Source organism: Chaetodon auriga, chromosome 21 (genome assembly GCF_051107435.1).
Source record: "Chaetodon auriga isolate fChaAug3 chromosome 21, fChaAug3.hap1, whole genome shotgun sequence".
In the NCBI taxonomy this organism is placed as follows: Eukaryota; Metazoa; Chordata; class Actinopteri; order Chaetodontiformes; family Chaetodontidae; genus Chaetodon; species Chaetodon auriga.
In genome coordinates this window covers 17,143,686-17,156,425 of record NC_135094.1, presented here as the reverse complement: position 1 = coordinate 17,156,425, position 12,740 = coordinate 17,143,686, and the positions used below count along the sequence as shown (strand labels likewise).

Genomic DNA, 12,740 nt, shown 5'->3' with positions numbered 1-12,740 from the left:
ATTTAAAATGACCCCAAAGAGAAGAATGTTGTTACCTCTCCTTTGCCCTGTTGAAGGTTGTTAATGTGTGGAGTTTATCCATATTCAGATTTACGATTTATGGATAAAGGGTGATTTTCTGAGGTTATATTAAAAGATATTGAATGTAGAGACAAAATATTGGACCTCATGAGTCCAGAGGTTATAGTATCACATAATTCAAAAATGCATGTAGCTTAAATCTTGGTAACTTTGAACCACTTTGAGTTTACAATCAAAAATCTTATTTTCATTCCACCTTTCCCCACTCTAGGATGCCTTTCAACAAACGCTCGCTAAGTGGCAGCCACTCGTCCCACAGCAACCTGTCGCAGGCATCTGTGTCCTCTGACCTCCTCGGTGCAGATGACGTCGACAGTCCCATCAACGCTCAACACACCAAGATTGCGGAGAGGCGGTCCAACAGTAACACTGACATCCAAGGTACGCAGGTTGAAGTTCTAGAGGTATCATTTTGCACTACTTAGCAGTCGTAGAGTTCAAATTTTATTGTGCACAGACAGAGATAACAGTTTCCATGTTGCCTTTAGCCTCAGCTGAAGCCAAATGCAAGATAAGCTGCTTCATGAACAACATGCACAAATAGTATGATGTGAAAGGTGAAGGTAACAGAAGCTTTAAACTCTAAACTAAATGGGTTCACAACTTTAAGGTCCAGTTAAGTGAATTAGTAAACTTCATAGATGGTGCTAAAGATTGAGAAGGGCCACTTAGCTAGTAGCTACTCTGCAGGTTGATAGGACATTAAAGTTGTGTGTTGGTGTACGTATGTGCATGTGTTGTTTCATATATTTGACAGTTGGATCAGATGATTTCAGAGTTTCACTACTAAGACAAGGTACATGTGAGAGGGCTGTAATATCATGACTTTAAGTGCTGTAATTTGTTTTTTATGCAGCACTTCGGATTCAGGCCCCATTTCGGCCCTGGGCCTCGTCCAGCCAGGGTGGAGGGATGTGCAGCGACTCGGAGAGTGCTGGAGGGAGCAGCGAGTCCCGCTCCATGGACTCACCCACTGCAAGCCCAGGTGAGACCGCTTCAACTGTACTCTTGTGCATCAATCTTAACGTACGTTGACATTTGTGCGTCCAAGGAAATAAAACAAAACACATTTACTTCCTGCCAAGCTTTTATGTTTACCATCTAGAAAAGCGAATAAGCTGGTTCCCTCAGTTGCTACACGACTACGAGCTCTAAATATCAGGTGCATCAGTCTTATGTCATTGATAAAGAAATAAAATATTGCAGATGACAGACAGTGGGAACATTCCTCGGTGCTGACTGTCTTAAGTGCCCAGGCTGGGGCCTGCAAGCATTTGTTTCTTAAGAGCTTGGTGTTCACAGAACTCTGTTGCTGTGTTATCTCATAATCAAGTGGCTTAACAGCTGCTGACAGTGGTGCCTCTTTATTGAACATTATGCAACTCCTAATCTATGACACACACAAATACAAAAAAATGTGAGTTTGATGCAGATTGGGTCAATATCAATGATTCCTCTTTTGCTATACAACAGTACATATGTGCGACAGTGTAATGTCCCTGTACAGATCTTCTTCCTAAAAAGCAGCATGTGGCAGGTCCTCCAGTGTTTGCAAAGGACAATTTCATTCACATTAGTGTCAGTTAATGTATGTGCTCTCCTTATCAGGTGGGCTTCTAATTAAAATATGATACAGTGGATCTGTTGCAATCTAAAGACACCATATACACATACCATTGAATAATAGACTGATTGAAATTCTTGCCTAAGTTTCAATATAAAAATTTTCTATTTCACCAGTAATTTTACATTTAGTGGAATAGTAGGTATTTTTAGTGGAAACACACACACAAAATTGTCCTTCCAACCCCCACAGTATGAATGGTGTAGAAGTTTATCCCTGATGAGCCTCATTATAGGCTCATTAGAAAATCAACAGCATTGCTAAAAGGCCTATTGGAAATAATTCATCAGTCAGTGGAGGTGTGAATCACCAACAATCCCCTATTGGAATTTAATTATCACCAAGATGAAGTCGACCACACCCTTTCATTTGGTGCATTAAAGAAAGTTGCCTCAGTCCGGGACTCAGCTCTGCTCATTCCCACCACTCAGCTGCAGACCACAGGACACAAAACAAAGACAAATGATCAGAATTGACTTGACATGACTGTGGGCTTGTGGACTTACTGGTGTGTCCTGCCTTACTGTTCAGGAGACTTCAAGAGGAGATTACCCAGAACCCCTTCCACTGGCACCATGTCGTCTGCTGATGACCTGGATGAGAGGGAGCCTCCCTCTCCCTCTGATAATGGTGAGTCAAACTGATCAATTAGAATTTATATCTTCATACCTTTGTTTTTGTGGTATTCTTTTATTTGTGCTACATTATTTACACTAGTTAACTTTAGTTCTTCTGAGATTGTCAGTTACATTTTGTGTACTACCAGGGCTTCATTTTATCTCTTAATATGTATAATCTGTTATCTGTATGTCAGTGGGATTCAAATGTGATCCCACAGCACATACAAGACGAAAAGACCATGACCTGTAGTGACGTTCTGTGTCCTTTGTTTCTTCTTTCCCCCCCTCCGCTGTGCAGGTTTAAGTGAGATGGTGATTGAGACGGCCAGCTCCCCAGGTCCGTTTAGAAACACTCAGATGTCGAAGGCTGCTCAAACCCACAAGCTGAGGAAGCTGCGAGCGCCATCCAAGTGTCGTGAATGTGATGGCCTGGTGGTGTTTCATGGAGCAGAGTGTGAGGAGGTAACCTTGGTTTCTTTTCTTTTTTTCTTTTGTTTTAGAACTAACAGAACAAAGCGTGATCCAATCATGGTCCTCTATTTGGACTTTCATTAAATGAAGTGACATTCAGAGTATTACAAGCTCAAGATGAACATTGCCAAAGTTTCACAATGGTTTCTTTATCACTCATGGTGTGCACAAATCAAACAAAAACAAAAGGGAAAGACCACCTCTACCCTCATCAAAACCTGTGAATAAAGGGAAATGTTGAAACTGGCCACAAGCTCTCCTCAGAGACCAAATCCACCAGCTGGTCTCAGTCGGGGAACGGGCAGTGGAAACTGAAGACCTTTTGTTCGTCTCCTGAGGAGTTGTCTCCATCACCTCTGTACCCCCCACCCATTTATTTTAGATCCAGTTTCTTTCCATATTTATTAGATACACTTACGATACACACAGCAATAACAAAAACTTTTTGTCTTTTTTAAAAGATCGGTTCTGTAATGCTTGTAGACGCATTGACAAGAGGATAATGTAACTCTGCAGTGTACTGGAATCGTTCCATGGCATTGGTTCAGCGGGTTACCAGTCATGAAGCGTTCCTCTCTGGCTTTTTGGTCTAAATCCATCTCTTCTATTTTGATCTCTGCTTTTCCGCAGTGTGTTTAACTCTGTGCCTTTCATAACTGAGACCCGTGTTAATGTGTTTGCAGTGTTCGTTAGCCTGCCATAAGAAGTGTCTGGAAACGCTAGCCATCCAGTGTGGCCACAAAAAGCTCCAGGGAAGGCTTCACCTCTTCGGCATTGACTTCACACAAGCAGCCAAGAACAGTCAGGACGGCATCCCCTTCATCATTCGGAAGTGTACATCAGAGATCGAGAACAGAGCTCTCAACATTAAGGTACTTTGAGTCAAATGTGAGAGAACATTATTGTCAAATCAATAGTGGCTTTAATTGGTTTAATTAATCTAAAGAAATAACCATAATCAAGAAGATGATTGGTAGTGTAGGTGGCCTCTGTTTCACACCAGTTGTATTGTGTTAATGAAAACGTCAGTCACACTTCAGACTCTCTTGGCTCTGGTTGAAATGTGCCTGCTTCAAATGCCTTGTGTTTGCACTAATTCTCTTGAAGTCCATACACTGTATGATGTTTATGTGTCTTGTGTGTACCCTGTTAATTTTCTGCAGCTGTGGTGGTTTTGCTGTGGCTATCCTGAAAATTGCATGTCATGTTCCTGTGCTTAATGCATTTTGTTTTTGTGCCGTGAAGGGCATCTACCGCGTCAATGGTGCCAAGTCACGGGTCGAGAAGTTGTGCCAGGCATTTGAGAATGGCAAGCACCTGGTGGAGCTCTCCGAGCTTTATCCCCACGACATTAGCAACGTGCTCAAACTCTACCTGAGACAGGTGGGCTGCTTTTGAAACCTTAACCTTAGTATAACATATATTGAGGTGTTGTGAATTTGCTGACACCTGCAAAGAGAGTCATGCAAAAATCAGGACATGAGATGGTTAAAAGTGTGCTCCTCAGAACAAAGCGCACTGCTGGATTTATTTGTCTTTTTATTTTTGGTACATAACTCCCACCTCTCATCCCCTAATCTCATTTCTAATTCTGTTCCACTTGTCTATTTACTCACATATTTCAGTTGTCTCTGTTTATTATTAACTTCCTTTTTTCATTTATTTTTCTGGCTCTTTTTTTTCCCTGCGCGTTTTCCTCTGCAGCTTCCAGAGCCACTCATCCTGTTCCGCTACTACAACGACTTTATCGGTTTGGCCAAGGAAAGCCAGAGTATCATTGTGGAGGAACTGGAGGCTCTGCGGCTCAGTCCCACCCCAGTGGCTCCGGCCCAAGTCAGCGTGGAGCTCAACAGGGTCCTCTTCAAGATCAAGGACCTGCTGAGGCAGCTGCCACCAGCTCATTACAAGACACTACAGTTCCTCATCGAGCATCTGCACCGGTATGGCAGCCTCATTCAAATCACCCATAAAACACACTGAGTGCATTATCAAATTGGTTATGTTGCAAGCAGGGATGTGAATCTTGTACTTACAAATCTTACTAAGTTATTTGTCATCCAGCAGAGAAAAGATGGTTTTGAACAGGTCGGGAATGTTTTTGTTCTCCAGGGTGACAGAGCAGTCAGAGGAGAATAAGATGACAGCCAGCAACCTGGGTATCATCTTTGGCCCGACGCTGATCAAACCAAGGCAGGCGGATGCCGAAGTTTCCCTTTCCTCTCTGGTGGATTACCCGTATCAGGCCCTCATTGTTGAGCTCCTGATCAGACACTACGAGATGGTCTTTGACACCCCCCTCAGTCCACTGAGTAGCACCTCGCCCACAGAGACCGATGCCCAACCCCGCTCTGACACCCGCCTGGCCCACCGGGAGAAGGAGCAGCAGCTGAGCAGACACTCTAAGTCACTGGGAGACATTAAGGAGGTAATTAGTCATTAGTTTTCATGCTAAAAGTGAGATTTTTATTTTAGTGGCATAGCACGCAGCAAGATTTTACATCAATATCACATTCAGCACATTTGTTCATTTGTAATTAAACATTAAACGACAGACTGACACTGTATTTTCTGTCCTTATTGCTTGTCTGTATTACCTTTATAGCAGAGCTCTAAGGTGTATAAGAGGCATTCCTCCATAATTCCTTCTTCCCACCTGTTGGCGGAGGTTCAGGAGATGACGCCAAGCCTTGATGGAAGTGACTTTGAACCTGGTCAGTATTGTTACAAAGATAGGTAACCAGTAGAAAGCATTGTTATTAGGCCAATATCACAGAAATACATTTTTTCTACATGATGGATATTGTCAGTGAATTTCATAGTTTCTGAAGTCAACATCATTTTATTTGACATGTCAATGTTTAACCTCATGTTAATCTCTCATTTATAGCTGATGAAGTGGACTCAGAGACCTTCAATGGGGTGTTGTCAACAAGCATCCCCGAGGTCCTGAAGCCTGGCGAGAGAGGCCTCTGTCGTTCTCAGCATGTGACCGTCACCAGGGTCCAGCTTCGACACCCTCGCAGCAAACTCCGGCCAGCGAGCATGCCAGCTGAGCAGGTACGCAGCCGGGGCCAAGTAGACGAGAACAACACCCGGAACACCACTGACCAAGATGACAGAAGAGGCGGCAGCTGTGACCAGTCCATTGAAGAGGTGGACGAAACTGAGAATACAAAATTGCGAGTGGGCACACATTACCGGAGTACATTTATTGACACCCAGACGTTACGCAGAACTTGGGACAAACAGTACAAGCATGAAGTTGCTTCCAGAACTGTCAGGATTGTGGCCAGTTCGCCCACAGATGCAGCGGACGCCAGCAGCTTATCAGCTTCTGTGCCATTGTCCTCATCAACTTTCTCCCTTGGAACTACGGGGGGCACTAGTAGCGCCATCTACCCCAACAGACCTTACACCATCGCAGTGCGACCCAGCAGGACTTTAAAAAGGGAGGACAACGTAAACAAGTACAACCCCGCCACAACAGCTTTCAGGGCTCCCAGAACTCTCCTGCCTCCCCCAGGGACTTTCTACAAGCCCCCGTCAGGGAGCAAAGCGAAAGCGCTGCAGAACTGTGCATTAGCTAACAGCGCTGAGGAAGAAGATGAGGAGGAGGAGGACGAGGAGGACGAGGAGGAGGAAGATGAGGAGGAAGAGTTGGGGATTGAGATAGAGGTGTCTGTAGATGAGCCTCTTGAGGAAGACATTGAGGGTGAGCAGGAAGCCATGTCTCAGTCTCCGAGCTCTAGCCCTGAGGAACTGGGTCAAAACCAGTCCAAACCAGTGTACCAGAGACTACGGCCTAGACGCCTCCAAGAGGTGGAACATCGAGAGGCTCATTTTGTGTGAGATCTAAAAAACAGTGCTCGAACACGAACAGTCTGCCACATTCTTTTGGACAAAGAATAAGAAACATCTGCATGGACTCTGCCATGACAGTTTCCAGATGTACTATGATTGTGGGCACCGTGTGGACGATTATGCACCCTTCAGTCCTCAAAAGACAAACAAGATGCACTTAAAATGCTGTATATTTTTAACAAGATTCACCAATATTTCATTTACCAATCGCTCGCTCAGTACACTCTGGCACCTGGTCAGAATATTTATAATTCTTTTTGAAACTGTGCAATGACATTTTTATTTGAATATTTTGTACAAAGTTCAGGTTTAGGCTCACTATGTATGTTTATATACCAAAAAAATGATTTAAGTTGTTACAATAGTGCATGTAGCCACAATATTGAAAAAAGTTTGGTGCACTTACCTGACATCAATCACTCGTACACTCATTTTAACCGTGAGTCCGAATGTTTTAAACTGTTACATCTAGGTTATAATTAATCATTTTTGCTAATAGCTTGTGTATAAAGCAATATAATGACCTCTGTCACTCTATTTGGGTATCACCAGTTGCAAAGGGTATACATCCACTTGTTTTTATACTGTTGAACTTGTATGGTGTCAACTGAACTGATCTGAAAAGCTTTTAGAAATGCCGCTGGATGTATAATGGCATTATTGTATCTTTCTGATTTTAAGATAACATTTCTTAATAGCCAAAGCTGTTTTTTTTTCTTTTTACAACTGAAGTAGTTTATCAGTAACCTAAACCTTACAGGTTTTTTTTTTTTTGTAAGTAATCAGAAGTGCATCATTTATTTAAACGGTATCTGTTTTTCATGGTAATGTACAAGGTTGACAGAATGTTGAAAAGTTCAGTGTACAAAAAAACAGGTACATGAAAACAAACACCCTTTTGTAACTTATTAAAATATATCTGACAACTTCCTGCTTCCATGTTTTTTCCTCTTGCACCAACTTTTAACAAAGAATTATTGCCATGATTTCTACAAGTTATGCAACGTTATTCAGCAACAAAAGCTTTATCCTCTTAGTACAGTAAACCATCACCGAGCAGTGTGACAGCCCTTGAATGTGCAGAGACGGTAACTTTATTAAATTGTATCTGAAGTTAGCATCTTCAGTAGTGATAGGATTATAGCAGAGGGAGGATTATACAGTGTAACATAAGCCAGGTGGTTAGGTCATGTAGGCCTCTACGAATGGATGAGAGTGTTGGCAGTCTCCCAGCCCTGAGAAAGGAGATTAAATCAATCTGCTTAACTATTCACAAGGTCTGGATTCTGTGTTAGCTGTGTTAGCAACCCCTTAAGGAGCGCTCGGTAGAATATGTGGTGTTATGCTTTATTTACTGGCTATCGATCTACAGTGGAAGTGTTCTTCTGAGGTAAGTGATGTGTCACGCTAGACTACAACCGTGCTTTGAAATTTAGAATAGTTAGAATTAGTGATGTGGAAGCCATAAAATTGCATAATCATTGTAAGTGACCCAGATGAACGTTCATTTAGCTAAATGCAACGGGAATGTGTAATAATCTATGTTTTTAGGTTGTGACATTAACCATGAATAGTGGTTAGAGAATGTTTATAGACTATAGAAAGGTTTGTAATCTTTATGCTGACCATGCTGAATGTCTTGAGCTCTTGAACCGTATTACAGAGATATTACTTGCCTTCATCTAGAGCACTCACTGGATGAATGGATGGATACCTCTATGGAGTTCATCCACACGAATTAGCTTTCCAAGTATAAATTATCTTTAGAAGTTCTAGATGTTTTTGTACAACATGAGGTAGCTTTACTTAGAGACCGTACTGTGGACTGGTTGAAAACAGGTTTGCTGTTTGGTGCCAGCCCCTGCGGGGGTGAAAAGGAGGAGCCATGGGGGCAGGAAGACAGGTGAAACTCCTGCTATGGAAGAACTGGACCGTCCGCAGGAGGCAGAGGGTAAAATCCTCTCATCTCTCCATTACATACTGCATTAATCCCTGTGAGGGCTGCAGTGAGCTAAGATGCCTTCAGGTGCCATTCTTTGCAGATGATACACTCATTTTGTGAAGAAGCTTTTTTGATCTATGGTCTATATTATGGAACAATGCAAAAACACTATAATGAACTACAAAACGACATCACAACTATTATTTTTTGTTATCTAATCTTTTCTAATGCCCCTTTAATGCTTAGCCATTAGCAAAGTTGCTCACTTACAAAACTCATGGAAGTCCAAAGCCAGATTTCAGGGAAATATCTTGCAGTGTATCCACTGAATATTCTGTGAAGAGTGATCATGGAACTCTGTCACATTATTTTGAAAGCTGTCCTTTTCTCTTGTGACTTTTTTTTTATCCATAGGCCAACAAATTACATAAGCATTGGCTGAAAGTCCACTTTTTTGCACCTTTTTCATACAAAAAAAAAAAGATTCACTCACTGCCTCCAAACAACATATTCAAAAAAAAAAAAAAAAAAAATCTATTTGCAAAGTTTATTACATGAAGTTTATGCTGTGCTCTTATACCAGGTGCGTTTCTTCATGGAGATCATGTGGCCTATTTTGCTGTTTATGGGACTAGTGTGGCTCAGAAGAGTGAACCCACTCTACCGTCAACATGAATGTGAGCAAACCACTCTTTACCAGAGAACATCAGAAACACTTCAGTCCACAGAGAGAGAAACATGATGTCCTGTGTTGTCCATGGCATCCTAATTCATAAATATTCAGAAATGACTTGTGTCAAGCACTAAAGCCAAAGCCATCTTCTCTACCTCAGGCCACTTCCCCAACAAGGCCATGCCCTCCACAGGGGTCCTGCCTTGGATCCAGGGGATCTTCTGTAATGCCAACAACCCTTGTTTTCAATACCCCACCCGTGGTGAATCTCCCGGTCTGGTGTCCAACTACAACAACTCCATGTAAGCATCACCCTGGGTTGGCACAGGGAGGTTATTCGAGGCCAGAGGTGTCAAATTCCTATTAAAGTTTTGATCTGAGATGAAAGGGCAGAATTATATAATGGAGTCAAGGAGAATATTTTTTGGGTTCGTTCGAAGCCTCAGTGTGCACATACAATTATATATGACCGTATATGCTGTCAATCTGTTGTTAAACAAAACTTAATGTGTGTGATTTGTTATTGACCTCACTCCTCAGCTTGGCTCGGCTAAACTCGGATGCCCAGGAACTTCTTTTTAATGACCCAGAGTTTCTGCAGCTTGGTCGTCTCTGGAGGGAACTGACTGCCATGAGTAACTTCATGGACACCCTGCGCACCCATCCTGAACAGGTCTCAGGTCAGTGCTCCAGTCTTTCATCAACAATACTGTTGAACATAATTGTCTGTAGAGGCAAACTCAGGTCAATCATGTTATGTTTTATGGTAATATATAGGATTTTGGTGTGGTATCGTGGGGGATATGGACAATACGTGTCAAGATTTTTAAAAACTTCACCATCATCTGGTCAAAACTGCATCAGAGTCTGCATCAAATGTCACATATTTTCCCATCAGTCTGTCTGTGTATCTATACAGCATAACAGGATTACGTCACATGGGTTTAAGAAAGGCCCGTAATGTAATCTGCTTACTTTCACCACCAGCGTGTTGTTTATTTGGTGGGAAAGCAATTCACGTGTTCCCCATCCATGCTCCTCTCTCTACGAAAGAACGTAGAAACACTGATCCCATCTCGAGGGACACCATGCAAACAATTCTCCGCTCATGTCAACATATTCAGTATATGCACATTTTCACTATACTGTATATACAGCGTGTTTCCCTGCTGGCAAAATAAACCTTTATGATGGGAGTGGAATGAGGCTGAGTGCATTCCAGCCTGTGACTGATTACATCTGGTTGCTCTCTATGCTGCTACTCTCATGGAGAAATGTGCAGATGCACCAACAGATTTAACAGAGATATGGATTCACATTCCACACAAGTTCCCATGAGCCACAGGAAGGAAAATTGAATCATGTTGAGAACCAAGTTATGCAATTGTTGAAAGTGACTCATCATGTCATAGTCATATTAAACTCTCAAATAACTGACATTTTTAGAAAAGGTCAATTGTTTGAGTGGATGTTTACATTTCATGTGCATGGGCCTTGGTTATGTGTCGATGTGTGTGTGTGTGTGCAGGTCCCATTAATGTGTGCATGCACCTGACTACATGCCCCATACGGTATCCCCAAAGGCCTGCTGTCTGATGGCTACTGATGGCACCTCAAGTGTTCTTAAAGGATTCATTTGACATTTTAGAAATACAATTAATAACTTTCTGACAAACAGTTTGATGACGAGACCGACAACCACTCATATATTTCCATTAAATATGAAGCTATAGCCAGCAGCTGGTTAGCTGAGCTTAGCACAGAGACCGGAAGCGGCTGGAAACAGCTAGCCTGGTGTGCCAAAATCAGCACCTCTAAAGATCTTTAAGCAACACTATATCTTGTTTGTTGAATCCTTGAAACATCAAGGTGTGAAAATGGCAATTTAGCTTTTTAAGTGGGGCTATATGATGGACTATTTCTAGGCCAAAGGGGCGGTTGCCAGGCAGTTAGTGGAGACTTAGAGCCAGGCTAGCTGTTTTCTCCTGTTTCCAGTCTTTGTGCTTGGATGCCAGCTGTAGCCTTATGTTTAACGGACAGATGTGAGAGTGGTATCGATCTTCTTCTTCCACCTGAACAGGCAGAACAGAAATCTTGTATAGTAATGTGATCATCCAATCATTCATGTCCACAGGCTATTATATTCACCTAAGCAATCCACATTAATCTGGCTGGCTCTTATTGCTCATATGTTATTCATGCAACTTGTTTTTTTTAAGGGTGGATACCCAACTTGCACTTTCACGTGTGTATTAGAATCATGAAACAAACACTGGGGTGATGAGGTATTTATTTTGACTCTACCCAGCTGTTTCACAGCCCCAAGGATAATTGTGTCAGAGTTGTGCGTAACCTCACCATAAAAACAAGCAGTTACCATCAGCAGAGACGGTTTTGTCACTGATCATGTTGACTAACTGGTCTGTCAGATATGACACTTTTCTCTCACCCCCTCCTGCATGGAACCAAGACTTCTAAAAACATTTCTGTGGACCTTTCTTACATTCTTTGGGCTTCTGAAATCAATATTTCCTCTTTCCTGTCCAGTTCTTGCTTTTTGGTTTCTTTGTGGTTTTCAGCGGGTGCATGGGAACCTCATCACAAGGCAAGCCAGTCCCAGGCTGAACCTGGACGCAGGCCACAACAGCACTTTGCTTGGCAGAACAATCTTTATTCATGCACAGACAGGTCACAGGAAACAATGAGACAGTGCAGAGGTGGAGTGTCTTCATTCTATGTTCCTATCCTTTTAAACGCAACAGATTTGTCACAACTTGCCCAAAATATATGCCACTAAGAGCCCAGATTTTTACAGTTTATCCTGTATCCACTGCCCGACTCAAAAGGAGGTTTAAAAATGAGTGTTGGTAGAAATGGTAACCTTCCTCTGTCTGTGCAGGTCGAGGAGTAAAGGTGGAGACTATCCTGAAGGACGATGAGACACTGACATCATTCCTGCTGAGAGACATTCCTCTGACAGAGACTGTGGTGAATCATCTAGTCAATGCTCAAATCAGGCCTGAACAGGTACACGGGCACACAAATGCATGTACATGATAGGCTTGAATAACTAAGGGTACAATGTGTAGCTTCAACTCAACATTACTTTTGAGACATTTGTGTAGTGTCACAAACACAATCAATCCAGAGAAGATAGTCAGCGTATGCCAGTCTTTATCCAACATTTAAACTTTCACACCACATTAAAGACAATAAGGACTAGAGCATTATTCTGCAAGTGGGGACTTGTTCCCTCTGCAGTGTTTCTTGGAACATCTGCTTAATTTTTGTGTTTGGGGAATTCACTTAGGTAATGGTATCACTGGATGCCCTCCCTTGGGTTGGTGTGTCTGTTTGAGTTTCCGTCCGTGTAATGCTCGACAGTGCTGTAAAGCACAAATGAGTCATCGGCTTTGAAGGATCTTTTCCTTTCATAGTAGGTGTTCACATCTGTACTGATGGAGGTTT

General features: G+C 42.4%; 2 protein-coding genes across 6 annotated transcripts in view; both read left to right on the top strand.

The window, feature by feature from the left end:
- arhgap29a (Rho GTPase activating protein 29a) overlaps positions 1 to 7,585 on the top strand; it is a 32,955-nt gene extending 25,370 nt beyond the window's left edge. For 2 of the 3 annotated variants that reach the window (XM_076761675.1, XM_076761677.1), the window contains 10 exons: positions 293 to 462; positions 938 to 1,066; positions 2,237 to 2,335; positions 2,624 to 2,787; positions 3,480 to 3,668; positions 4,042 to 4,179; positions 4,501 to 4,736; positions 4,906 to 5,221; positions 5,399 to 5,507; positions 5,684 to 7,585. In XM_076761675.1, coding sequence (XP_076617790.1) covers positions 293 to 462; positions 938 to 1,066; positions 2,237 to 2,335; positions 2,624 to 2,787; positions 3,480 to 3,668; positions 4,042 to 4,179; positions 4,501 to 4,736; positions 4,906 to 5,221; positions 5,399 to 5,507; positions 5,684 to 6,645 — 2,512 coding nt within the window. In that variant the 3' untranslated portion in view covers positions 6,646 to 7,585. The remainder of the gene's footprint in view (positions 1 to 292; positions 463 to 937; positions 1,067 to 2,236; positions 2,336 to 2,623; positions 2,788 to 3,479; positions 3,669 to 4,041; positions 4,180 to 4,500; positions 4,737 to 4,905; positions 5,222 to 5,398; positions 5,508 to 5,683) is intronic. The other variant, XM_076761676.1, reaches the window with a different exon arrangement.
- Positions 7,586 to 7,936: 351 nt separating this feature from the next.
- The window catches only part of abca4a (ATP-binding cassette, sub-family A (ABC1), member 4a), a 34,118-nt gene continuing 29,314 nt past the window's right edge, over positions 7,937 to 12,740 (top strand). For all 3 annotated transcript variants that reach the window (XM_076761259.1, XM_076761258.1, XM_076761257.1), the window contains exons 1-6: positions 7,937 to 8,047; positions 8,497 to 8,608; positions 9,183 to 9,276; positions 9,433 to 9,574; positions 9,813 to 9,952; positions 12,172 to 12,299. In XM_076761259.1, the coding sequence (XP_076617374.1) occupies positions 8,543 to 8,608; positions 9,183 to 9,276; positions 9,433 to 9,574; positions 9,813 to 9,952; positions 12,172 to 12,299 (570 nt within the window). In that variant the 5' untranslated portion in view covers positions 7,937 to 8,047; positions 8,497 to 8,542. The remainder of the gene's footprint in view (positions 8,048 to 8,496; positions 8,609 to 9,182; positions 9,277 to 9,432; positions 9,575 to 9,812; positions 9,953 to 12,171; positions 12,300 to 12,740) is intronic.